Raw genomic sequence first — 24763 nt, forward strand, 5'->3', positions numbered from 1 at the left:
ATACAATCTAAACTATACGCAAGGTGAAGATTAAGGCCCAGAAATTAATTTGTTTTGACATTTAAATTGGGCTGGTCGGGCTTTCTGTTTGGCCCACGAATGACTCTCAAATAAGATGTACATCTGCAGCTTTAATTAGAGAGAGAACAAAAAAAACTTGGCGATCCCCGCCGTAGCAGCTAAAAAAAGTATTGATCTCCGCCGTGGCGGTCTCTCAGCTTGTTTTGCCACCACGGATGCACCTTCCAAGTTGGTAATGGCAACGCTTCATCATCATGGGAAAGACTTGATGCGTGTGTCCCAATCCCAATTTCTTTTTTTTTTACGTTAGTGCCTTTCCAAATTTATTCACTAATCTGACTTTTCCTGCAGTGGAGGTATTCCGTCTCATTCTTTCCAGTTGAAGGCCAAGGCCAAGACTACGTACGACTAACCGGGCAGGAATTTTATTAGAAGATAAATATGTTTGATGGCCTCCCAACATTATAGTGGCAGATTGTTTTGCATTATACGAACAAAGATGGATCAAGTTATATTGTGCAGAGAAATTGTCAAAAGCCTGAAGATATGGCACAACATTGGAGAAAGGAGAGTAGTGATAGTGAACATGCACTGCCTACAGAATATTATCCTGATTTTGGGAACACAAAAAAAAAAAAAAAAAAAAATGATTTTCTTTTTGCACTGATCAAGTTGGAATCAGGCCGAGTTACTCATAGTCCGCTTTTGTTATAAGAAAAATGCTACCCTACGAGACCGGTTGTTCTTCGTCATTGTCTAGGGGGCTTTAGGCCTTTGCTTGACCAGGAGTGTTGGCCGCCGCTGGAGCAACACCACCAGTGGTTGGACTGAAACAAAAGAGGGTTTCATTTAGTTGTTTGAGAAGCAAGGAGAACCTCTGAACCAAAAATAGGCAGGGACTTACAGGCCGACAAAGACTTTGAAAGCATCGTAAATGCCCCACTGCGCTCCCGTCAATGTCCCTATCATCACAATTCGTAGAGGCAGCCCTCTTGTAAATAGACCCAACAGCCCTATCTTCTTGACCGCCTGTTGAAAGGATATGATAGTTTCAAAACAAGTTGCATCGCATTACAGATTTTAAAAAACAAAACCCGAAACAGAGAGACTTACATCTCCGACGGTTGCTCCTCTGGCGTTGTTGAGGAAGGATACTAGATTATCAGCAGGATGAGAGACTATAGCACAGAACACGCCAGCAACGTAACCTCCTGCGAAACTCACCCCGAGTTGTAGACCCTTGCTGCACTGGTCCTTTGGCCTCGGAATTGCATACTTGTAGATCATCTCCACAATGGTCTCAAAAGAAGCAAACTTCATCATTGTGTCTGTACCAAAAGGTAGATTTTAATATCAGCACAATTTTGCAACTAAAAAAAAGCATTCATGAGCCTAAATCATACTATGCGATAGTTGCAAAGCTGAGGCCACAACTTACAAGGAATCTGACGTCCCCAGAGTGGACCAATTCCCTTGTACAAACTGCAAGAGAAAAAAGAAAAAAGGAATCAGGCACAAAGACTTGTCTTAAGACGAGACGAGTGAGCAAGTATATGGGAAGTAAAAAGCTTACCCTCCGACACCTTCAGACTTGATAAACTTGGGAAATCCATCAGACATTCCCCTGGCAAATCCAGGCTGTGTCTGAACACGGACCTTGACAGCCTCAAATGGGCAGAGGGCAATATCTGCAATAATCTCAGCGGAAGCAGAACCAGCAAGATAGATGAGGGTTTTGTACTTGGCGGTGTACTCAGGACCAGCAAGATCAGAGTAGTACTTCTTGAAGAACTCGTAGAAACCAAACTTGCAGGCACCCTGAGCACTGTAACCGAGCAAAGTAGGGACCCAACCACGGAAGAAGCCCCTGGCTCCTTGTTCTTTAAGCAAAACTCCAAAGCCGGAGGAAATGCTCTTGTATTTTGCAGGATCAATCTGAAGGGCACAGATTATGAGTTTGCTTTGAGCAAGGTGATTGATAATGACAAGGTAGATTCAAAAGTAAGGCATATCTATTTGGATTAACATGTATTAGGATGACAAGGGAAATGAAAGTCTAACAGAACAAGATCCAACAACAAGACTAGACTAGAGATAGTTGGGGAAAGAAAAAAAAATAATAATAAAAAATAACAGGTGTGAGGGTACCTGCATATTGCACTTGACAAGATCGAGAGGAGTAACGGCCATGTGAGTGAGACCACAGCTGAGGATGCCACCGAAGGTACAGGCGGCGTAGAAAGCAGGGGAGTACATCTCAATCCCCATCCCCTTGGCGGGCTCGGTGGGAGACGCGATAAGGAAATTATTGTGAGAGAGCACCGTCGGCGGGGAGGAAGAAGAAGGAGATTTGGGGTTGGAGTTGAGCATCTGGTCGAGAAGAAGAGTCCTGGGGGAGAAAGAGGAGGACGAGTAGAGGAAGCTGGGAATCAAGGAATGCTTTGGAGACTCCATAGCCGGTGGTGAAAGGCAGTAGGGGAGAGTGAGAGAGATACTAGTATTACTACTTCTTCGGCCTCCCTTGACAACTTGTTGAAAAAAGAAGTACGAAACCCTCGGCCTCGCAATTCGCAAATAGTGGGACTGTGGAAGTGAGTGAGTGCGTGTTGTGGTTTTAAAGAAGGCATATTCTCTTGACTATTCTCCAGAATGCCACATGACCTCAAGGCCCATGGGCTTAAAGCCACATGAATTCATCAATGTCAATACAATGGGGGCCCGTTAAGAGAACAGCTTCAACAAACAGTGTGCCTTCTTGTCTCTCTCTCTCTCTCTCTCTCTCTCTCTATTCATATAGTTCATTCATACAATGACAAGATACAACCAACACTGTGTCTTGCTCTTGCTCTTCCCGCGCTGCCTCGCAGTTTCATATCTACTAGTACTGTATACTGTATTGTTAACCACTACCTGATTATTATAATTCCATTATAAAAAACAAACAAACAAACAAAAATGACTCTTTTTTTCCTTTCTTTTTTCTGTATTAAACAAATTTGGACCATTACGTACGTGATCGATAAAGAAAGAGGTTAGCATGGCTCCTTTTTTCCTTCACTCAACTTTACCATCAATTTTTATTAATCTCATCGCACATTGGACGTTCACTAGCTAGCTCTACTTGTGTATTTCTGATATCGACGGCTTACTATTCCTCTAGTTAAATTAATTTCATAAGCATCCCAATATTACTCGACTAAATGTGAAAATTGTTGACGATACATCTGATGACACCTGTTATCCTGTTGCTAAACCAAACATATTCATTATACTATATCTATAAGTAGGTGGCCACGTTTTTTCGATTTACCATTACTAAGTTCTAACACCCCCTCAACCTCCTAAGGGTTCACTAATATAATTGTATTTTTCCACGTTTTCCAACCCCAAAAAAAAAAAATTAAAAATAAAAACCCATTGGTTAGTAGTAGTATATATTATATATGTGACCATAAACCAAGAGTTTGGATTATTAAGCAGATTCCTATTAATAATCGTGAAGTCGAATGATCGTTCGATTCTTTCCTCAGCAGGCTGTAAAACATTTAACATCCGAGACTGACTGAGTTCGCTCCTTAGCCGTCTGATCTTATTTTAAGCCTGGGATCTTGACCGTCCATTTTGGCGCCTTGCCTCATATCATCTTGCTACGGAGCTTTGTGGTTGTGTCTCAACCAATCAGGAGCCCCTGTCAACTGGTAAATATAAATATATATATATATGTTCTTCTCCCTTTATTTTTATTTTTTTGAATGGAACTATATATTGTTCATGCATTAAATTGGTTTCCGTGGATTATACGGATCGCTGCAGGTTTGCGTACCAAACAAGCATACTCTATTATTTGTCGAAACCACAACACTCAGTCGTCTCAGAGTTCTAGCAATCGTCCCTTATTGAGTAATGGCGGCTTCAGTGCAGTTGTATGGAGTTAAAACACCAGAACGCGCCTTTATAAACTCAAAAAGGATTCATGAAGTTGGCTCAAAGGGTCTGAATTTCTCAGCTCTCGTATCCTCTGCTCGTGTATTCTCTAGAAAGGTGGGTCATTCGTCTTGTAAGAACATGATCGCTCTGAGAGTTACTTGTGAAGCTGCAAGGGTGGAGCTGCTAGAGAGAAAAGAATATGAGACTTTCAAGTTAAACAAAACAGAGAAAAAGTTGACTTGTGTAATGAAATTCGGTGGGTCATCAGTGGCATCAGCAGAGAGGATGAAACAAGTTGCCAAACTCATACTCAGCTTCCCAGATGAGAAGCCTGTTGTTGTGCTATCAGCAATGGCAAAGACCACCAATAAGCTTTTGATGGTAAACAAAAGTGAACTCTCTTTCATTAATTATAATTAATTTGTACCTTTTAATTACCATGTTTAATTTCTTCTGTCTGTACGTAATAAAAACTCGGGCTGTGGCTTTCATTAGGCTGGAGAGAAGGCTGTTCGCTGCGGTGTCACCAACGTCGACACTATTGAAGAGTTGAGCTGTATAAAGGAACTCCATATAAGGTTAAAAGAAAACTTACATATTTATATTGGGTCCTATATATCATTCCAGTTTTCGTCAGCTCAAAATATTGCTTTTATCATTTCTCATGATGGAAAATCAAATTCTCCTATGTCCAGGACTGCTCATGAGCTTGGAGTGGAAACAGAAGTTATTGCAGGTAATTACTTGTCTTCTCTTAAATCTTAATGGTTGATTAAATAGGTTTCGCTTTCTTTTTTGTTAACACCCTTGTTACTCTCTGAATATTTTTCTTGCCTCTTCCTTAATATGTGTAGACCACCTAGAAGGACTAGAACAGCTACTGAAAGGCATTGCAATGATGAAAGAGTTAACTTTACGCACAAGAGACTACTTGGTTTCATTTGGAGAATGCATGTCCACAAGGCTATTTGCTGCGTACCTGAACAAAATTGGGCACAAAGCACGACAGGTATTAATATACTATATGAGATATCGATCACCTTATTATATAATATAGTTTTTTTTTTTGTATCATCATGACTTGATGATGAGTTTTGCTTTGGCAGTATGATGCATTTGAGATCGGGATTATTACCACAGATGAATTCACGAATGCTGATATTCTTGAGGCAACATACCCGGCGGTTTCAAAAAGGTTACTTGGTGACTGGAGCAAGGAAAATGCAGTCCCCATTGTCACAGGCTTCCTTGGAAAGGTATGACCATTGATTTATGAGTTGGAAAAATTCTCTTGCATGCTCTGTTCTGTTGTGTGACTTTTTTAGAATGACTTCACTTTTTGCAGGGATGGAGATCCTGTGCTGTAACTACGCTGGGTAGAGGAGGCAGCGATTTGACTGCAACAACGATCGGGAAGGCTTTGGGTTTGCGAGAGATCCAGGTATATATATAGGGGGTTTATTTTATATTCTATCTATGGAAATACAATGAAGATGGGACTTTGTTAAACTCATATATACTACGTACGTACTGTGATGTGGTGCAGGTTTGGAAAGATGTGGATGGAGTTTTAACTTGTGATCCAAACATTTACTGCGGAGCTCAACCTGTTCCACACTTGACATTTGATGAGGCAGCTGAACTTGCTTACTTTGGTGCCCAGGTAACCATCCTCAACTACGTACACTTGTTGTACCAAATTAAGGACCAAAGTATGTATCACACTCTCTCCATTTTCCATCGCAGGTGTTGCATCCACTTTCCATGCGCCCAGCTAGAGAAGGTAACATTCCTGTAAGGGTTAAAAACTCTTACAATCCCACTGCTCCAGGAACCGTCATCACCAGATCAAGAGACATGAGCAAGGTTCGTGAAGACAATTTGCATCAGTATCTTTTTATATAAAAACATCACTCTGACCCTCTTTGCTTATTATCTTTTCCTAGGCTGTATTGACCAGCATCGTTCTGAAACGTAATGTTACCATGTTGGACATCACTAGCACCCGTATGCTCGGCCAGTATGGTTTCCTTGCCAAGGTAAACCAACTTAACTCGAATTGATGTCAATATTATTAATTCTCACTCTCCCGCCCTCCCAGCTCACTCACACACTCTCTATCTTTGCAGGTGTTTTCCACATTTGAAAAATTGGGCATATCTGTGGATGTTGTTGCAACCAGCGAAGTTAGCATTTCTTTGACATTGGATCCTTCAAAGTTCTGCAGCAGGGAGTTAATTCAACAGGTAAACTTATGAAATTTTTGTATCTGTGTTGCATTCTTTGAGACAACTTCCAGGCTACCCCCTTGTTCTTAGAGCACAGAACATCAAATCAACAACTCATATTGTATCTGTAATTCTTGGCCATATGAACAGGAGCTTGATCATGTGGTAGAGGAACTTGAGAAGATAGCTATTGTAAATCTGCTTCAACACAGATCAATTATCTCTCTCATCGGAAATGTTCAGAGATCATCATTCATACTAGAGAAGGTTAGTTAACTCTCTGGTTTGTTTGGTTTGTATCATTAAATTTTTGATCTACTTAGTGACTTGCCAATTGATCAACAAACAGGGCTTCCGGGTTCTTCGAACCAATGGGATTAATGTCCAGATGATCTCCCAAGGTGCATCTAAGGTCAAACCTCTTTCAACTTCTTTGCCTATATACAAAAGGTTTAGGGGATGTATTTTTTTACCTCTTGAATACACACTCGGCTGAATTTTTTTTGATGATATCAGGTAAACATCTCATTGATAGTGAATGATGATGAGGCGGAGCATTGTGTGAAGGCTCTCCACTCGGCCTTCTTTGAGACAGACACTTGTGAAACAGTCTCAGAACGCCCATCTGGCTACAACTACATCGCTGCCTCTTCACGAAACCCCTAGGTGCAACCTGCAAGGTCTAAAACTAGTTTGATATTATGATTCTTATCAGACTGGTATTAGGAAACAAGACTCCCACTCTCCTTGTGTAATATAATGTAATGTGATGGAGATGTACTGGAAAATCAATAAGTTTTCCTATTTGAATATATTACAACATTAGTTAAGGTTACAAAATCTCATTCCCAAGTCCCACAAAAATATTAAAAAAATGAAGGAATGAAGCAGAAACTATTCTAGATCTTTGTTCTATAACAGGGATGCGAGTCACCAGTAATCACCACAAGAACACACCCCCTGACTAAAGTGATGGAATCTGCTTGAATCCCTTACAGTTATCTCCCTCTTTACAATCTTCGATATAAGTTTTATTGCAGCATGGCAATCCCTGCAGGCCCTCAAGTTCTTCATTACAACAATCGGACACCCTTCTGGTGTACTTATCAGCGCAAATGCAACGGCTAAACGTTCACTGTGATACTTGAGCGACTCAATCTTCATCTGCGCATCTATGTCTTGTACTACCGAACTTGTGTCAGGCTTGTACCCTTCTCTCTCAATTTCAGCTGTCAATTCATTGATCTTCCTCACGATCTCATCTCCTTTTGGGTGTGTATGGTCATTCGATGAGAACACGTGAATCTTGTGGTTCACTTCAACCCAGCTATAAGCCGGAACCTTTCTGATTCCGCGTTCACGCATTGCTTTCTTCACATGCCTAACGCTTTCCCATTTCCCAGCTGCTGCATAGATGTTGGACATGCTTACATAAGCAGCAGCGTCCCTGAGCTTCTCCATACTGAAGAGCCGCTCTGCTGCTCTCTCAGCAAGGCTTTGATTCTTGTGGATCCGACATGCATTCAACACTGACGACCACATGATTTCATCTGCCTCAAAGGGCATTTCGTCAATCAACTTCTCTGCCTCTGCAAATCTTCCGTTTCTGCCAAGCATATCCAGCATGCATGCATAGTGTTTCCTTTTTGGAGTTATCCCATAGGTCGGAGACATTGCCTGGAAATATGCTGTTCCTTGTTCGACTAATCCACAGTGACTACATGCAGTCAAGACGCCTAAGATGCTGACTGAATCTGGCTGGAGACCTGATTGCATCATCTTTGTGAATGCACCAATTGCTGCTTCTCCATCTCCGTTATCAGCGTATGCTGAAATCAAGGCATTCCAGGAAACTGCATTTCTATCGGGCATCTCTTCGAATACTTGAACTGCATCTTTGATAGAACCACATTTGGCATACATATCAACCAAACCACTTCCGGAGAAGACATTTTCCAAATTCCCTGACCTGATTATGAATCCATGGAGTTGTTTCCCGAGCAACAAAGAAGCAAAACTAGCGCAAGCTTTCAAAACAGTAGCAAAAGTTGATTGGTCAGCTCGTAAATTTGCTCCTCGCATCTTGGTGAACAACTTAAGCCCAGCTTCATGAAGCCCTGTCTGTACGTAACCTGAGATCAAGGCAGTCCAGGAAACAGAGGTCTGTTGTGATAAACTCCTGAAGATCAATTCAGCTTCCTCGAACATTTCACATTTTGCGTACATATCAACTAAAGAATTACCGACATGAAGGAATGAATCAGCCGTTGCGAGAATGGCCTGGCTGTGCACTTGTCGGCCCATCTGCAAGGATGACAAGTTAGCTGCGATGCTCAGCACCGTCGCGAAAGGGAAGTTTCTGCGGTCAAACCCCATGCACTGCATTTCTCGGAACAACTTGAGGGATTCGGGGTATCTCTCAGCCTGTGAATAGCTTGAGATGACCACATTGTAAGAAACGAAATCCAACTCAGGCATTTCATCAAAGAGTTTCCTAGTTTCAAAAATACGGTCATGTTTTGAGTAGAAATCAAGAATCTGATTCCCAACAGAGGCATCCCCGGAAAAGCCGGTAGTAACTGAGAGACCGTGGAGTTGCTGACCGAGAGGGAAATCGTGTAGCCCAACAACAGCCTTGAGGACCCCAGAAAAGGTGAAATCTGAAGGCTTGTGACCAGACTGCCGCATTTTAAGAAACAGATGAATGGCCTCCGTGTACAAACCATCCTTCTCATACCCTGTAATAAGGGTGTTGAAAGTGACAGAGTCCTTGTCTCGAACGTCCTGGAACAGCAAAGAGGCTAAATCGAGTCGGCCTATCTCACAGTAGGACTTAATCAGAACATTGGAGACAGTGAGAAAGAGGTTAGTATGAAAGCCTAACTTGACGGCAAAAGCATGAAGTTGACCAACTGCATTCTGGTCATTGCAGCCAGGTAAAAGGGTAGTAAAGGTGACGTGATCGGGCAGGGTACAACCAGAGGACCTGCACATCTGACGGAAGAGCTTGAAAGCTTCATGAAACTGGTCGTTCCGGGAGTAGCACCCAATCAAGATGGTCCACGTAACAACAGTTCTATCGGCCATAGCGTCAAAAAGGTCACGGGCGGTGGAAAGATCACCGGTCTTCACGTACCCAGAAATCATGGTATTGGTGGAGACAGTGTTCTTGTGAGGCATTTCGTCGAACACCTTGCGTGCGGCAGAGACTTGACCTCTCCTGAGAAGGTCCTCGACGATGAAATTGGAGCGGCAAGTATCTGTGTCGAAGCCAGTTTTGATGATGCGAGCATCAACACGTGTGTTGAGAAATATCGCCGGTGGCGGTTGTCGGAACTGCCGTAAAGTCGCAAGAGTTCTTGAGCGGACTTCATTACCATAATAAGCCTTGCAATAAATATAACGTTTCATAAGCAGCAGCCAAATTTCGAATTACCAAACCCTAAATACAATCATTACTTACTTACTACCTATACCCCAATTATTACTAGTGAATTCTGATCATTAGATACTCATTCATCTAACTAACTACTCTACTCCTCCAGTTTTAAATTTTGGTTTTGAATGGCGTCGTCCAAAAAGAATAGACTGTAGTAATTAATTAACAAAACGATCCTAAACTTTTTAGTCCACGATTCAAAGGACTGTTTGGATCAATCAGTACAAAAAAAAAAAAAATCAGACTACATAAGCCCAAAAGGTCCAAATAACTGGAAGCCCATTAAGAGAACACCCAAAAGCCCAAACTTATAGATATGTTCATTGCCACGCGCGCGCCCGTTTAATGCGGGCAAAATTGAACACAATTCAAGAGAAAAGAAAAACCATACTGTTTGTACTTGTACAGTATATGGGTTTTATCAAGTTTGAAACTAATTAAAGGACTAAAAAACAACCGAACACGAACCTAGTCAAATCGATTAACAACCAAACATAACAGACAATCTCGTGATCTGATATCACTTTCTATATAAATTATATAATTACTAAGCGTAGGGAGTAGTACGTTACGTATATGATGATTTCAAATTCCAAAGACGAGAGCGAACACGAAACAACAGAAGAAAGAGCGTTGACTGTATGAAAGTGAGAAAGAAGACAAGGAGGTAGAGAGCATAGAGAAGATGCTCATCATGCTTGCCACGCAATCCCTTTACTTTACAACGTATTTACAATCTACTAGTAAGTACTACTACTATATGTTTAAAGAAACAAATATTTCTAGCTAGTAACGTTATTGTTATCTTTGTTGTTTCTGAATACATAATATTTTAATTTATTTGACCAGATATAGCCAGCCTCTATCTCTATCTATAGACGACATAATCTACTACACCAATTTATGGGACTATATAATCAAATAATATCCCAGCTCCTCGGCTAATTTACATATATAAATACTGATGTATTTCATATACTCCGTAATTTATCAAACGGCCACGTGTAATGAAATGGATTTAAGCTTTTGATTTTGTAATATAGAGAATCATCTTTGAATTCGGACGGTAAGCAATTAACAAACAACAAAACCTCTCGGCTAGACGTAAATAAATATATACTATTGTTTTTTTTTTTTTTTAAGTAGAGAGGTGATGTGGGAGAATATATAGGACGGTCAACGTGAGGATAATTACGTCAGCGAGATGAGGCAATCAAAGGAGCAAAGGCTGAGAAAGTAAAGCCATCTTGTCGGGTACTCTCGTCTTTAACGACGTCCTTGCGATGCGAGTGCCGAGTGGCCTCTTCCTCTGAGTGAGAGAGAGAGAGAGAGAGAGAAAAGCTCTTAAATAATTAAATTTATGATTAATTGCTTCACTTCTTTTTATTAAAGCTGTTCTTCTCTGAGTTTACCATTTTACCCTATGTATATATATATATATATCCTTAACTATGTACTATATATACTAGTAGTATATTAGTAATAATTTAGTACCTCGTTTTATAATTTTTCTTTTAATAACGGTAGAATACAACGAACGCGTGAAACGTAAAAGAACAAAACAGTCAATTCAAGGTGAATATTCAATATGTGTTCCGGCCACCTTTTAAAAGGCCCGGCTCAAATTTTAATTAGACTTTGTGCCCAAAAAAATTCCTTAAATTTTAAGGTGTTATTTTCTAAATATTAAAATTTAGGATCCTATATACAAAATTATCAGAATTTTAGGACCTTAAAATCATATAATTTTTTGTAGAAAAACTGTGGACCTAGAGCATTGTCTACCACATCCTAAGGGTGTAAATGGTTGTAGTGGTTAGGGCGGACAAATCCATCTACGGATCATACCGCTTTTTATTTACCATTTATTATGTGTAGTCTGCAGTAGTGCGGTCCACATAAAACAGAAATAAAACTGCAACGGACTAACTGCGGACTGCTTTTCTTTATAAATAGAATTGGATCGCAGCAGTTCATTGTCTACACTTAAAATAGAGCGGTCTGGTCTGCAGATAAATTTGTCCGTCCCGACCACAGTTACCATTCAGACCCTTAGAGTTAAAATAATAAATACAGTAGTATGATATGCGGATGGCGAATAAAAATATTAAAAGGGACTATATGTATTTATTTACCAACGGTCAAGGAATGTGACTTTACCACCAAAAAAAAAAAAGATCCATCTAAATTCCAGTTTTTTTTTGTATGGATAAAAGAATAATAATTAATAATTATACAACTCAAGAAATAAGTAATGTTGTACTAGAAAACTAGCTAGTAACAGATGATGTAGTTGTAATACATAGGTGATAGGGTCTTTTGGTTAAGAGAATACATGGGATTTGGGGTTTTGCTAGGTCTGTTTTAAGCGAGAAAGAAAAGAAAAGGAAAGCAAAGGGTAGGCAGGCAGGTGGGAGGCGAGGCGGCTCGCGTGGGGCACAAAACTCTGTTTCATCTCTCTCTCTCTCTCTCTCTCTCTCTCTCTATCTATCTTTTTTGTTCTACTTTTGTTACCACTTATCCACACTGCCCCTCTCTTCCTCCCAATGGTCAATTCCATTTACCCTCTCTCTCTCTCTCTTATTTTCTTTTTATCTAATTTAAGTCCGTATGGTTCATTTATGTGTATTCATTCTTTCCTTTATATTTGTCCCGACTTTTATATACATACCAAATCAGTGGTAGATACTATAAGTCTATAATACGAGTACTAATCAAAATCCAAACGCTCTGAAGCCTAAGTTAATAACCTTTTTTATACATCTTAGGGTTTTTTGACAAATAGGCGGTAATTAATGACGAATAGACCACAAGTTCACAGACAAAAACTCGTGGTCGACAAAAAGATAGAATTATAGAAAGGTCATGCACCTGCATGCAGAACAATATATCGACGTCTATCTCGATGATATTACTTTATCTGCTGGTGAAGTTATAGTGGTAGTGATGATAATTTAATTTAGAGAAGATCGATCGAGTGGGATTCCAGTTTCAGTTTGCATGGGCTTAGGGGTTATACTATATATTCCTATATATTTATATCTGATTTTCTTTTAAGGGAATTCGTGAGCACTCCCACAATATTCTCACCGCCTTTTCGCCGCGACACCGACATGCGACATCTTCCTTTTTCTTTTTTCATTTCGTTACATTCTCCATTTTGTTTTAAAATAATATTTCAAAAAATTATTACAAACGATACAGCTTAATGTTACGGGACTTAACATTATACGATATGTATATAAGCATTACTACAAATTATTAACATTCATACCAAAAATACATATATACGATATGTATATAAGCACTATACTTAAACATTCTATAACACATATGTACAGTTCCTAAATCCTAACACCACGCCCGCCCATACATAGGCACAGAGAATGTACCTCTGTGTATGACAGATACATATATACATGCATCATGCATGAATATATATATATATATATATATATATATATATATATAATTTGTATAACTCTAAAGCTGAGTTTAGGGTTTAGTTCGAATCTATCCTTTCCACTCGCTATCGGCTCTTTTTTTTTTTTTTTTTTTTTTTTTGATAAAATGTGAATTATATTACCGAATTGGAACATTGTTATTTACAAAAGCTCGGGACAGTGAGCGTCTATGGCCAAAAAAAAAAAAAAAACCATAGAGAACTAAAGGACTAAAAATTAGAATTAGTAGATATTAGACGTGGGTAAACCACTGCGAGAGAAGGAGATTACACCCCTTACGGTACTGACGAGCTAGCAGAGTGTCCCTTATACTTCTGTCTATTTGAGCGAAAGTAGAAGTAGGAGGGAGGATGGTGCTGTTGTGGATAGCAGTGTTGCGCACCTTCCACAAAGTATAAACTGTTGCTTGAACCGAGATCTTCTTCAGAGTAGAGGAGAGACGAGGGGATTTACTCCGAAGCCAGGTGATGAGCGTGTGCCAATCCATGAAAATACAGGGGTGTTGGCCTAGGCGGTGAAGCACCTTGAGCCAAATCCCTTCAGAGTACGAGCAGTGAAGCATAAGATGGTCTCTTGTCTCTGTCTCAGAGTTACACAGTGGGCAGAGAGGGCAAATTTGCATTCCCCAACTGAGAAGACGAGATTTTACAGGAAGTCTATCTAGATTGGCAATCCAGAAGGTGAAGGCGTGTTTCGGAACAGAGGCCTTGAACCAAACTACCGTTGCCCAATTTTTGACTTCTTCATGAGGTCGAAGCTGGTTCCAGGTTTTCTTGGTTGAGAAGTGATCAGAAACAGTGTTACCTGCTGACCATTGGAAGATGTCAGAGCCCGCTGAGGTAGAGGGGATTGGCATTGAGAGTAATAAGTGGCGAAGAGCTGATGCACCAGCAAACCTTGATCTGCTAGAAGGGAGCCGCCAACCATTTTGATTGCAAGCTTCGGCAACTGTGGCTGTGATAGGGATACCTAGTTGAATAGGACCTCTGCTACCCAGATAATCATGAAGGACCCCGAGAGTGGACCAGTTGTCTAACCAAAAGCTTGCCTTATTCCCATCCCCGATTTTACACTTGAGCATGGTTTTAGCAAGCGGTCTAAGGCCAAGGAGAAAATGCCATATCCAGCTAGAGGTGCTATGAGCCTCCGCGAGCCAGTAAGGTGCTCTCTTCATATTATGCTCCTTCATCCAGGCAACCCATAATGATCCGCTTGAGGAAAAGAGAAGCCAGACCAGCTTCAGGTTCAAGACTCGGTTCCAAACTAAAAGGTTCCTGAGCCCTAGCCCTCCTTCTGTTTTGGGCAGGCAAACTTTCTCCCAGCTGACTTTAGCGTTAGTTCTTTTACTAATGTCACCAGACCATAAGAAGGCATTGCAAAGCTTTTCCAGAGCTTTAATACAACCTTTTGGGAGGGCAAATGCAGACATCCAAAAATTGATAAGCCCATAGATAACTGAGGAAACCAGCTGAAGTCGACCTGCAAAGGACAAGCATTTGACTGCCCAGCCATTGAACCTTTCTGCCACTTTGTCCGTTAGAGGCGAGTAGTCCTGCTTCCGCAACTTGCGGTGAAGGAGAGGGAGACCAAGATATCTGATAGGTAGAGTTCCAGGTTGAAACCCTAAACCCGAGATAGCTGTAGCGTCCTCTGGAGATAGCCCCGCATGGAAGAGTTCGGTTTTCTGCTTGTTCATTTGCAACCCAGACATGTTGTGGAATAGGTCAAGAGTGAGGTTGATTTGGTGCAAAGAGGAGGGCTTGCCGTCAAAGAAGAGCATGATATCATCCGCGAATGCCAAGTGAGTAATTTGAGGCTGTTGGCCCAGAGGATGGAACCCGATGGAACCTTCCGCAAATTTGGAGGTCAAAAGATTGGAGAAGACCTCCATTGCAATGACGAACAGAGGGGGGGAAAGCGGGTCACCCTGCCTAAGCCCTCTTGCTCCTTTAAAGTAGCCACACAAGTCTCCATTAACCTTGATAGAGAAGGAGGTTGTTGTCATGCATTGCTTGATCCAATTAGTAAAGATAGGGGGAAATTCTGCAGTCTCCAGGATGAGCATTATGAAATCCCAATTTACAGAGTCAAATGCTTTCCTGAGATCCACTTTAAGGAAGCCCCTTGTGGAAATTGTGTCTCTGTTGAAACCTTGAGCCATCTCCGTTGCCAATAAAACATTTTCTACCAGAAGTCGACCTTGGACAAAGGCGGATTGAGCGTTACTGATCATGTGCGGTAAGAGGCATTGTAGTCTTCTTGTGAGGATTTTGGAGACAATCTTATAAGCCACATTGCAGCAGGAGATGGGTCTGAACTCACCTATCCTGTCTGCACCAACCCTTTTAGGGACTAGAGTGATAGCTGTTGCGTTCCACTGCTTCAAGATTTGCCCAGAGGAGAAGAACTCCTTGACAGCTAATGTAAGGTCTTGACCAGTGATATCCCAGGTTGCTCTAAAGAATTCTCCTGTATATCCATCCGGACCCGGGGTTTTGTCCCTTGGGAGAGAGAAAGCTTCATTCTTGACATCCTCGGAAGTGACAGATGAGAGCAGTAGTGCATTCATTGATTGGTCGCACCTAAAAGGTACAAAGGAGCGGATGAGGTCTTTGTTCTCCTCAGTTAACATGAGAGATTCTCTGCCTAGTAGATTATTGTAAAACTCAACACAATGCGCTTTGACTTCTCCTGGGTCCTCAATGATTCGTCCAGTGGGGTCTTCGAGATAGTGAATCTGGTTGTGACCTCTGCGAGAGTTAATCATACGGTGGAAGTAGGCAGAATTACAGTCACCACACTCCACCCATTTGACTCTTGATCTTTGATGCAGAAATTTTTCCTCCGCCATTGCTAGATTCATCCAGTCCTGGTGAGCTTTCTTTTCCATTGCTGCCAGGAGGGAGGATGGGTTAGCTAAAAGCCTTGCCTGACATGAGAGCAGGTTAGCTTGAGCCTCCTTAACCCTATTCTCCAGGTCTGAGAAATGCTCCTTGTTTAGGTCTTTGATGACTCTTTTAAGGAGCTTAAGCTTTTTAGCTAGCCTAAACATAGCAGTGCCTTCGATATGAGTGCCTCTCCAAAAGTCTGTCACTCGGGGAATGAAGTCCTTGTGCTTCAGGAGAAAATGCGAAATCATGAACTGCCTCTTAGAGGAGGAGGCTTTACCAAACACCAAACAACCAGGAGAGTGATCTGAAACATCTGGGTCACCAAAATAAGCATAAGCCATTGGAAATTCCAATTGCCAGTTATCATTCACCAAAATGCGGTCCAGTTTCTTAGCAATGGGGTTTTCTTCTTGCTTATTCCACCAGGTTAGTGAGTTTCCTCTGAAAGTGAGGTCAGATAGACTCGCATTGATGATGCATTGCCTGAACTCTGACATACCTTTAGAGATCCGAGTGCTCCCCGAGGAACTTTCTGAAGGGTTTAGAGTTTGGTTAAAGTCTCCTAGAGTCACCCAAGGCTTGGAACTGATGATTGGATCCTTGGCTAAATTCTCTAATTCCTCCCACAAAATCTGCCTACCATATTTGTTGTTCACCGCATAGACAAAGGAGCACACAAAATCCTGCACCATACCCGGGATGTGAACAATACAAGTGATCATCTGGTTTGATTTAGAATGAACTGAAAGCTTCACTTTGGGATCCCACACCACCCAGATTCTCCCTAGCTCTGCAAACTCGTAGTTACCGACAAAATTCCAGTTTGGAAAAGTTGAATTAAAATACTTAAGAGACTTGCGCAACTTAACTCGAGTCTCGATAATACTACCAAAAAGAGGCTTGTAATGCCTCATCCACTTATTGAAGCTCCTACGCTTAATAGAGTGGTTAAAGCCCCGAATGTTCCAACAAAAGGTGTCTATCATAGCTAATGACGTTTTGGTTTGGGGTTCTGCCCCTGAAGAGACTTGAGTTTCCTCCTATCCTACTTAGAAATAACTTCAGTAAACGATTCTTCTTCAGCTTCGCCACTAGCCTCTTCTTCGCTCGAACTGTTCTCTACTGAAGAGGCAGAAGAAGCGTCAGAGGCTACACTCTGCTCTGACTCAGACTCAGAAGAGGAAGGAGGTTTATGTCGTGCTGAGCGCTTCTTGGTTGTAGCAGATACCCCCGGAGTTTTGGAGAGAGGGTCCTGAGCCTTTGAAGCTTTTAGCACTGGTTTCGAGAGGGGTGGCTTAGTCGAAGGGGTGGACTGGGGAAGGGACTGGGGCAGAATCGTTTTGGGGGGAGAGGCCGCATCTTCTGGGTCTGATTGCGGTTGTTTCTCAACCCAAACGGCCAGGGGAAGTGAAGAGCGCTTCCTTATTTTCTTTTTCTGCTTTTGGCCGGAGGTGGCGTTTTCGTCTGCTTTTATTTTCTGTTTGGTCGTCCGAGCCTTTGGACATGTCTCAGAAGTATGAACAGAAGAGTTGCAGGAGACACACGTAATGGGTGCAGTTGGGCATCGTCGAATGCTGTGACCAAGCTGTTGGCAATGACTACACAAGGGGGGGAGCCATGGACTAGAGACCTCAATCCGATGAATCTCTCCTGTGGCAAACTGTACGTTGACTGCTTCTGGTAATGGTTTAGAGGGGTTGATTATAGTAAGAACCTTCCCAACCTCCAGATTAGTCATCTCCAATGTTGATGGGTGACAGTGGACCGGTTGGCCTAGGAGACCTGCTATATATTCGAATCCTTCCTCAGAGAAAAAGTGCGGAGGAACTCCTCTGAATTCAAGCCAGACTGGAACCTCTGTGAGCTCGGGGAGAGATGGGTTTAGACCTGGTTTCCAAGGGGCTACAAACATTGTTTGTCCTTCAATTTGCCACATGCCTTGACTCAGGACTCTCTGCCGAGTTAGAGAGTTGGGAATGCGGATGAGAATGGTACGGAGTCCCAACTTGGAGATGGTAATGTCTCTTAATCGATTGCTCCAAATACCATTGAAGATGGCGTGCAAGGCTCCAGGGGAAGGGAGATTACCGTGGAATTGGCCGACTATGAAGGATTCCCATCGTTTGTGGTTTATGGTAATCACCTCATTAGGAATTTTGACACAGAGTTCACCGGAGTCTAGGACAAAAGCTTCACCTTTCTTAGACATTGTTCCCGTTGGTCCCTTGAGCAAATCCACCCACAAGGGTTTAGGTGAGGACTGAACCGTGTTCTCTTTGAGTGAGGACGCTGAGTCCATTAGGTTCGGATCCACTTGTGGACCTGAAGATAGCACCTCTGTTGCAACTTGAGCTGAGATCTGGATTGCAGTTCCCGAGGCAGAGATTGGCACAGAAATCGGGAGCGTCTGGCCTGAGGACACTGGATTCTCTGGTGAAATCGAAGGATTTCTGGGGGGAGGGAGCTTAGGAGCTGAGGTTGACGAAGAGGGAGGCGGGGGGAGAGAAGAGCTTGCAGGAAGAGGGATTTGTTTGGCTGGGGGGAGCGAAAGCTTGGGAGGATGTTTAGGAGGAGGACGAGAGGAGGACGAGAGGAGGGAGAGCGACGGGATTTCCTCATCGGACCGGATGCTGGGTTGCCGCCGCCGAGATCGGCAACGGCGGTTTCGAAGGAAAGGCTAGGTTTGAGGGAGAGAGAAAAAGCCTTATGCTCTATCGGCTCTGTTTCACCGTAAGAAGTAAAAAAAAAAAAAAAAAATTAATAGTTTTAGGTATTAAATGAAGATATATTTATAACAAAGCAAAGCATTAATATTGTCTATGGAGAGACATACACACAGATGTTTGTAAATGGCAAAGATCAGATAAAGCTGAAAAGATAGCATCACGCTCGTATATATTGCTTTTTCCTTTTTTTAATTTCCATTTATATATTTGGTCGTAGTAATTAATAGCATAAGTCAGAGGGCTCTCATTTCCAGCCATCTAACCCTACCCGTCCGATCGATCAAATCGTCTCTATCCGATGTAATCATTTCCTTTCCACCGTTGGATTCTGGGTTAGATCATTACACAAAGGACTAATAAGGAATGTACAAAGTTTCAAGTTTCAGGTGTTTAGTTTACAAAGTGCCCTTAGTCAAAAGGATGTATATTGCGACTCGAAAGGGTTATATCGGACATATCAGAGATGGTAGAACTAGAAAAGATAAAGACAACACTGTATGACAAGTGTTACGTAAGACCTTCTGCAAGGAGAACTAGATTTAATGAAATACAGTAATACCAAAAGTAAAACGATCCGACAAACACAATCCGACAAGATTATTTATCTTTTACGATTTCTCATGCAAAGATTTTATTTATTATTATGTTTTTTTTCCAGAAAAGAAATACATGAGTTTAAACACCAAAAGAAGTAACTTTCTTTTTCAGCTAGAGGGAGCATAACTGTACGGACTTCTCTTACTCTATTCAACCAACATACGTATGAAATCTTCTTTTCCATCAATCCGTAGTTTTATAAGTAATTTTAAGATTAGTTGTGGAGCTCAGACCTGAGATACAAAAAGGCATTTTGCATATAAAAGAGACAAGCGTGGAAGCTAAAAGCATGTGACAATTAACTTTGTAAACTTTGATAGAGTAAAAATATATACTATATTTTTCTGGGCTTTTCTATATTTATAGAACAGTTAGAACTTTATTAATATTATAATTAAAACCCATGCGCTATTCCACTGATACTTATTACTACTAATTATTCGAAACAAAAAAGTAACAAATATAATGTACATACTGTATATGGCAATTACAAGTTACAATACATAGGCGATCCCACAAAAATGGACAAATTATATGTAAACAGAACAGTCTGTTTAATGGTTGATATTTTAAAGCAGAGACATGGAAGGAAAATAAATCCATGGGTTTGTTCTTATTAATTATGTACACACCATAAATTCCATAATTCGAATCGTTCATATATATACACGTCTTGCCATATAATTAAGTGGGATATACTGTATGATATTAATCTGGATAGTAAACATAAGATGCTGATTTTTTAACATAGCATTGTATGATGATGATTACTCGTAGTATATATATATGTTCTATCGCAAAGTGGAATATAATACTATGTGCATAAAAATGGTTTCGTATATATTATTTCCCTAAAAAAAAAACAATGGTTTCTTATAATTATATATACATATATATATACATGTATATATATAGGATAATAGGAATGTACATGTAAGAAAAAGAGAGAGAGAATGAAGTGGTAAGAAAATTAATGGCGAGAGCGGTAAGAGCCGACAACAAGGACAGACGGAGCCGTCTATTACCAACAACTCCCTTCTGATAAAAGCCTGTTCTTCCTCTTCTCTTCTTCTTGCCATTTTTTTAAAAAAAATTGAAATTAAAATCATAATACTATATATATATATATATATATTTATTTTCAATTGTAATTAAGTATCTTGATGTCATATGTTTGTTTGATTATACTTTTTTTGTTACTTGAAAATTGAAATGGCTAATGTTATAATTATACACAAATTAACTATAAACGCACACTTAATTATAATAAAATAGAAATATCAAATATTGAGTATGTACGTAATAGATAGAGAAAGTATATTATGATAATTAGAAGGGAGGAAACTGATGATGAGTTGGACTTAGAAGAAGGGTCTCACTCTCTATAAATAGACTCTGCATGGCTCTCACTCTCTCCTCACCAAAAAACCTTGAGCCAAATAATCAATAACCTCCTTAAACTTTCTCGATCGCTTTTTTTTGCTTCAAGAAAATTAAAAATGCAATACCAGACAGAATCGTGGGGATCATACAAGATGAACAAGATAGGGTTCGGCGGTGTGGGGATGGTGGCTGACACTGCAGGTCTGCTTCGCATAGAGTCTCTGGCGGCAGAGAGCGCTGTGGTGATATTCAGCGTGAGCACGTGCTGCATGTGCCACGCCGTGAAGGGTCTCTTCCGAGGAATGGGCGTCAGCCCCGCCGTCCACGAGCTCGACCTCCACCCCTACGGCGGCGACATCCAGCGAGCCCTCATCCGTCTCCTCGGCTGCTCCGGCGCCTCTTCTCCCGGGTCTCTTCCGGTCGTCTTCATCGGCGGTAAACTTGTTGGAGCTATGGACAGAGTCATGGCTTCCCACATCAACGGCTCTCTCGTTCCTCTTCTCAAAGACGCCGGCGCTCTCTGGCTTTAATGATTGATACCTCCCTCCCTTGTGCTTTTCTTTCTTTTTCTTTTTGTGAGCTAGCTATCTCTAATTAATGTCTTAAGAGAATGAGATGAGGAAGTTAATTAGGAAAAAACTAAAATCGATCGATGACAGGTTAGGTTTTATATATAGTTTGTAATTAGAGAGACTTGTGCGTTTGTTTTAAAGCTCACCTTTGTCTCCTATCTATTAGATCCTTTCATATCGAATCAAAGACAGTTCTTGTTATTTGATGATCACACAAATTTACACAAAGGGACGACGACTTGTTTACAAGGATGCCAAATTTTACAATTATCGATCGCCATCACATCAGCTTATAAGAATGCTCTACTCTGTCTAATGATCTCTCACACGTACGTACACTCTTATGTGTGAGACTTGGGTTTGAAGATGTTACTTAGCAAATACCCCATTGTTGTTTCTTGCGAAGGCCTGCTCGTACCAAGAACAGAGCAATCCTCGTTGTTCTTCACCTTCAGCTTGCTTACTCCTATCTCTTTTCTGATTGACTCCACTATTTTTGATTCAACTGGGTTTCCTGTCACGTCCGTTACGTAGAAAGTGTCTTTCGCCTTACCCTCTCGAGTCGAGATCTCTGCTCTCACAATTGTTAAGCTGTTCTCTCGGAATGTTCTGGTTATGTCTGAGAGGAGACCAACTCGGTCTTCTGCTAATAACTCCAGCTCTAAACCCTGAAAGTATGATGCATAATCTGTTTTTGAGTATATCAGAAAGAAAGAAAAAAAAACATAGAGAGTACATCATCAATTGATTTGCAGAGCACAGGATATGTTGCATTTTTCTATTTGATTACCTCGGATGCTCTCCTCTCAATGGCTGCTTCCAGACATTGTATGACACGTTCTTGCTCAGCTTCTGAGTTTATGGGAAGTCCATCTACATGACGGATGTAAAATTCCTGCAGCAATATTAAGTCAGATTGATTATTATGTATGGTTAGAGAAAAGAGGTCCAAGTTTACATGGTTAGTAACCTGATAAGCCTCCACCGGTTCTGTGCTGACCATGCCATGGAACACCACATACTGCATATCAGTCAAAGTACAGACTACGTCAAACACAAGCTTTGGTCTATCTTTGGACCTCATGGTGACAACGGTATAATCCTTGTCAATGTTCATTAGTGTGACATTGGGCCTTGACGCCGATGGGCTTGCTCTTTTGACTCCCTCGTACTCGTAGTCCCTGTCATCAAACATGATCTGATGCAACCGTCTCTCCCTGTGGGTATCAGAAGAGGAGAAGACCGTTTTCGCAGCTCTTGAACCGCTGTTCGTCCTGACTACATTGCACAGCAGCTCTTTAATGGTGGAGAGGCGAATCAGGTCAGTAATGGCAGAATTAGTTGAATGGTCCGTGACATGAATAACCGCTGCGGCCCTGGTGTTGTGAGTCCATATCTCAGCGTTCACAACATTGCAGTGAAGGTCTGTGAGAACAGCAGATACTTCAGACAAGAGACCGGGTCTGTCCGTTCCAGCGAGCTCAATTGCTGTGTATTCATCAGAGGGCATTACACCAACCGAGCTTCTCAAAGGTGGAACAAACCACCCAGCGTTGCTCTCTATCCTCTGCGCAATGATTTCAACAAAGGCTTTCTTTATACAGATAGGCAAAGCAAAAGAACAAAGCAGAGGTGATGTTACATACATACATACCCTTTGGATATAGTCAAGGACTTGTGTGTCTCTGATCTTTTGGCCAAATTGGTCGATCACTTTGAAGACGTCCATGAACCAACCTCCATCGGAAGAGATGTAAGCTTTCTTGATCACAAGATTCGTATCAGTGAGCACTTGCACTACTTCCAACAGAGTCCCATGTTTGTTCACACTATCAACCTTTTTTTTTTTTGTAAAAAACAAGACAAATCCCATCTCAAACAGGGAACTCTCTCTGGACTGTACTCAACAACTATAGTAGTTATTACCTGAATAACGGTGGCATCATCGCAGGCGTTGTTGTCTATTACAACTCTGTTTCCATGATACATATAGATGAAACAGAAAAATCCGTAAAGAAGAAACTTGAGAAGCTGACTGAAGTAGATGTCTTTACAAAGGATATAATAATAGCCAGCCTAACTAACACATAGGAGCCTAGGAGACATGGAGAAACAGAGGGACCAAAGAAAAAGGAAAGAAAAGAGAAAGATAACCTGGGTGGATTCATTCTCCTGATGAGCTTGGCATATTCATCATCATCCATGGTGGTTGGTTGGTTTGGGTGAAGCAGAGACCCAGGAGAGTGAGTCCTCCAGTTTCTGAGGAAAATTATGCACAAAAGTTTTAACGAAAGAAAAGCAAAGGGGATAAAAGAGAGAAAGAGAGAGGATAATAAAATTAAAATAAAAAAATGGGTAGGCGCTCACCGAACCGAACCTTTACCTTTACAACTTTATCCATCAGCCCGGATCAAGCACGTGCCACTAAAGATTCCTTGGAGACGTGGTACAACTTAGATTCTGTTATAGTACTATTGTTGGAATAATAATAATAATACTAGTAGCAAAAGTCGATGATCGGTGAAGAAGATTTGGGTTCCGTCAAATTTTGAATTGATGATCAAAAAGAAGATTGGGAGAATAATATTCTCAATCTCGGATATAAGCAGGGATCATCATCATCATCATATGGCATCCTTATCTGAAGTAGTAGTAGTAGTAGTAGTATAACACGTTCACAGCTGCATAACCAACCAAGTAACGAACTGAGTTAGGCTTTTAGGACACTTGTGTGGAATAACCAATATAAAGGCATAACGTCACTCATGTAAAATTAAATGTGGTTGCAAAACGGAGGCAAAGTAGAGGAAGCAAAGCATTTTTTCTTTCCTTTTCCTAGTTGCGGATTCCACACCCACTTGGGAATCTCACAATGATCTTGTGCCTACTCTCTCATTATTTGATGATGACCTCTTTCTTTTTCATTATTTTAAGTCAACACACGCCACCTAGAATCTTTAGGCACCACCAATAACCTTTGTTACCGGTGAATGAAGGAATCGAATGTGATTACGGTTGGGCATACAAGAATGTTGCTCAAGATATCTTTACTTTGAAACTAGCTAGTTTAAGAAGAAGTTGTTATCCTTGGGGGGGGGGGGGGGGGGGGGGGGGTCAGAAACGCCCTTTCTCAAGTCATCTTGGCCTCCTGAAAGCCAATTGTAAGAATCATCATTCATCAACCACAACCTGTGTTTGATGTTCATGTTATGTCGTTTACGGACGAGTGGACAAAAGAGGATGGTGCGGCGGAGCAAAATCGAATCTTTCGAGTGAGAGAAAACGATAAAACAGAGAACCAACAACACCTTCGTCAAAAAAGGGAATGAGAGAGAGAGAGAGAGAGAGAGAGTGGCTAACTTGGAACCTATTGCGAATGTGCTCAAAAACGGAAGTTCATTGCTTGCCTCGCCCTACAGGAGGAGGAGCACCACCGCGCCTACGCCGGCCACCGTCAAATTGAAATTGGTCAGCCCCCAGAGAGAGAGATTTTCATTGTTTCTTTCTTGGGCCCA

General features: G+C 41.3%; 5 protein-coding genes across 19 annotated transcripts; 2 read left to right on the top strand and 3 right to left on the bottom strand.

The window, feature by feature from the left end:
• Positions 1 to 506: 506 nt before the first annotated feature.
• LOC104773489 (mitochondrial phosphate carrier protein 3, mitochondrial-like) lies at positions 507 to 2624 on the bottom strand. The gene is made up of 6 exons (XM_010498113.3): positions 2170 to 2624; positions 1595 to 1956; positions 1460 to 1503; positions 1135 to 1349; positions 926 to 1050; positions 507 to 848 (listed from the first exon to the last, which is right to left on the bottom strand). Exons 1-6 carry the CDS (start codon positions 2473 to 2475, stop codon positions 788 to 790), a joined length of 1113 nt encoding a protein of 370 aa, XP_010496415.1. The 5' UTR covers positions 2476 to 2624; the 3' UTR covers positions 507 to 787.
• Positions 2625 to 3407: 783 nt separating this feature from the next.
• LOC104773490 (aspartokinase 3, chloroplastic) lies at positions 3408 to 7319 on the top strand. Its single transcript, XM_010498114.3, has 15 exons — positions 3408 to 3719; positions 3835 to 4329; positions 4444 to 4526; positions 4644 to 4684; positions 4803 to 4957; positions 5055 to 5204; positions 5294 to 5389; positions 5495 to 5611; positions 5695 to 5814; positions 5895 to 5987; positions 6078 to 6194; positions 6327 to 6443; positions 6526 to 6588; positions 6693 to 6777; positions 7234 to 7319. Exons 2-15 carry the CDS (start codon positions 3925 to 3927, stop codon positions 7302 to 7304), a joined length of 1713 nt encoding a protein of 570 aa, XP_010496416.2. The 5' UTR covers positions 3408 to 3719; positions 3835 to 3924; the 3' UTR covers positions 7305 to 7319.
• Positions 7320 to 7336: 17 nt separating this feature from the next.
• LOC147926148 (Pentatricopeptide repeat (PPR) superfamily protein) lies at positions 7337 to 9587 on the bottom strand. Its single transcript, XM_087489116.1, has 2 exons — positions 7387 to 9587; positions 7337 to 7340 (listed from the first exon to the last, which is right to left on the bottom strand). Exons 1-2 carry the CDS (start codon positions 9585 to 9587, stop codon positions 7337 to 7339), a joined length of 2205 nt encoding a protein of 734 aa, XP_087345242.1.
• Positions 9588 to 20663: 11076 nt separating this feature from the next.
• LOC104773511 (glutaredoxin-C7) lies at positions 20664 to 21449 on the top strand. Its single transcript, XM_010498139.3, has one exon. It carries the CDS (start codon positions 20793 to 20795, stop codon positions 21204 to 21206), a length of 414 nt encoding a protein of 137 aa, XP_010496441.3. The 5' UTR covers positions 20664 to 20792; the 3' UTR covers positions 21207 to 21449.
• On the bottom strand, positions 21426 to 24736 carry LOC104773493 (ACT domain-containing protein ACR6). 15 transcript variants are annotated; one of them, XM_087488938.1, is made up of 9 exons: positions 24616 to 24704; positions 24300 to 24396; positions 23632 to 24203; positions 23403 to 23507; positions 23175 to 23220; positions 22903 to 23085; positions 22219 to 22815; positions 22039 to 22143; positions 21426 to 21916 (listed from the first exon to the last, which is right to left on the bottom strand). In XM_087488938.1, exons 4-9 carry the CDS (start codon positions 23450 to 23452, stop codon positions 21590 to 21592), a joined length of 1308 nt encoding a protein of 435 aa, XP_087345064.1. In that variant the 5' UTR covers positions 23453 to 23507; positions 23632 to 24203; positions 24300 to 24396; positions 24616 to 24704; the 3' UTR covers positions 21426 to 21589. The 15 variants fall into 15 exon arrangements, with proteins under 15 accessions (XP_087345064.1, XP_087345062.1, XP_087345066.1 ...); XM_087488936.1 differs by having other exon boundaries at positions 24609 to 24704; XM_087488940.1 differs by having other exon boundaries at positions 23616 to 24203; positions 24609 to 24704.
• Positions 24737 to 24763: the final 27 nt, after the last annotated feature.

Source organism: Camelina sativa, chromosome 15 (genome assembly GCF_030686135.1).
Source record: "Camelina sativa cultivar CO46 ecotype springtype chromosome 15, ASM3068613v1".
Classification (NCBI taxonomy): domain Eukaryota; kingdom Viridiplantae; phylum Streptophyta; class Magnoliopsida; order Brassicales; family Brassicaceae; genus Camelina; species Camelina sativa.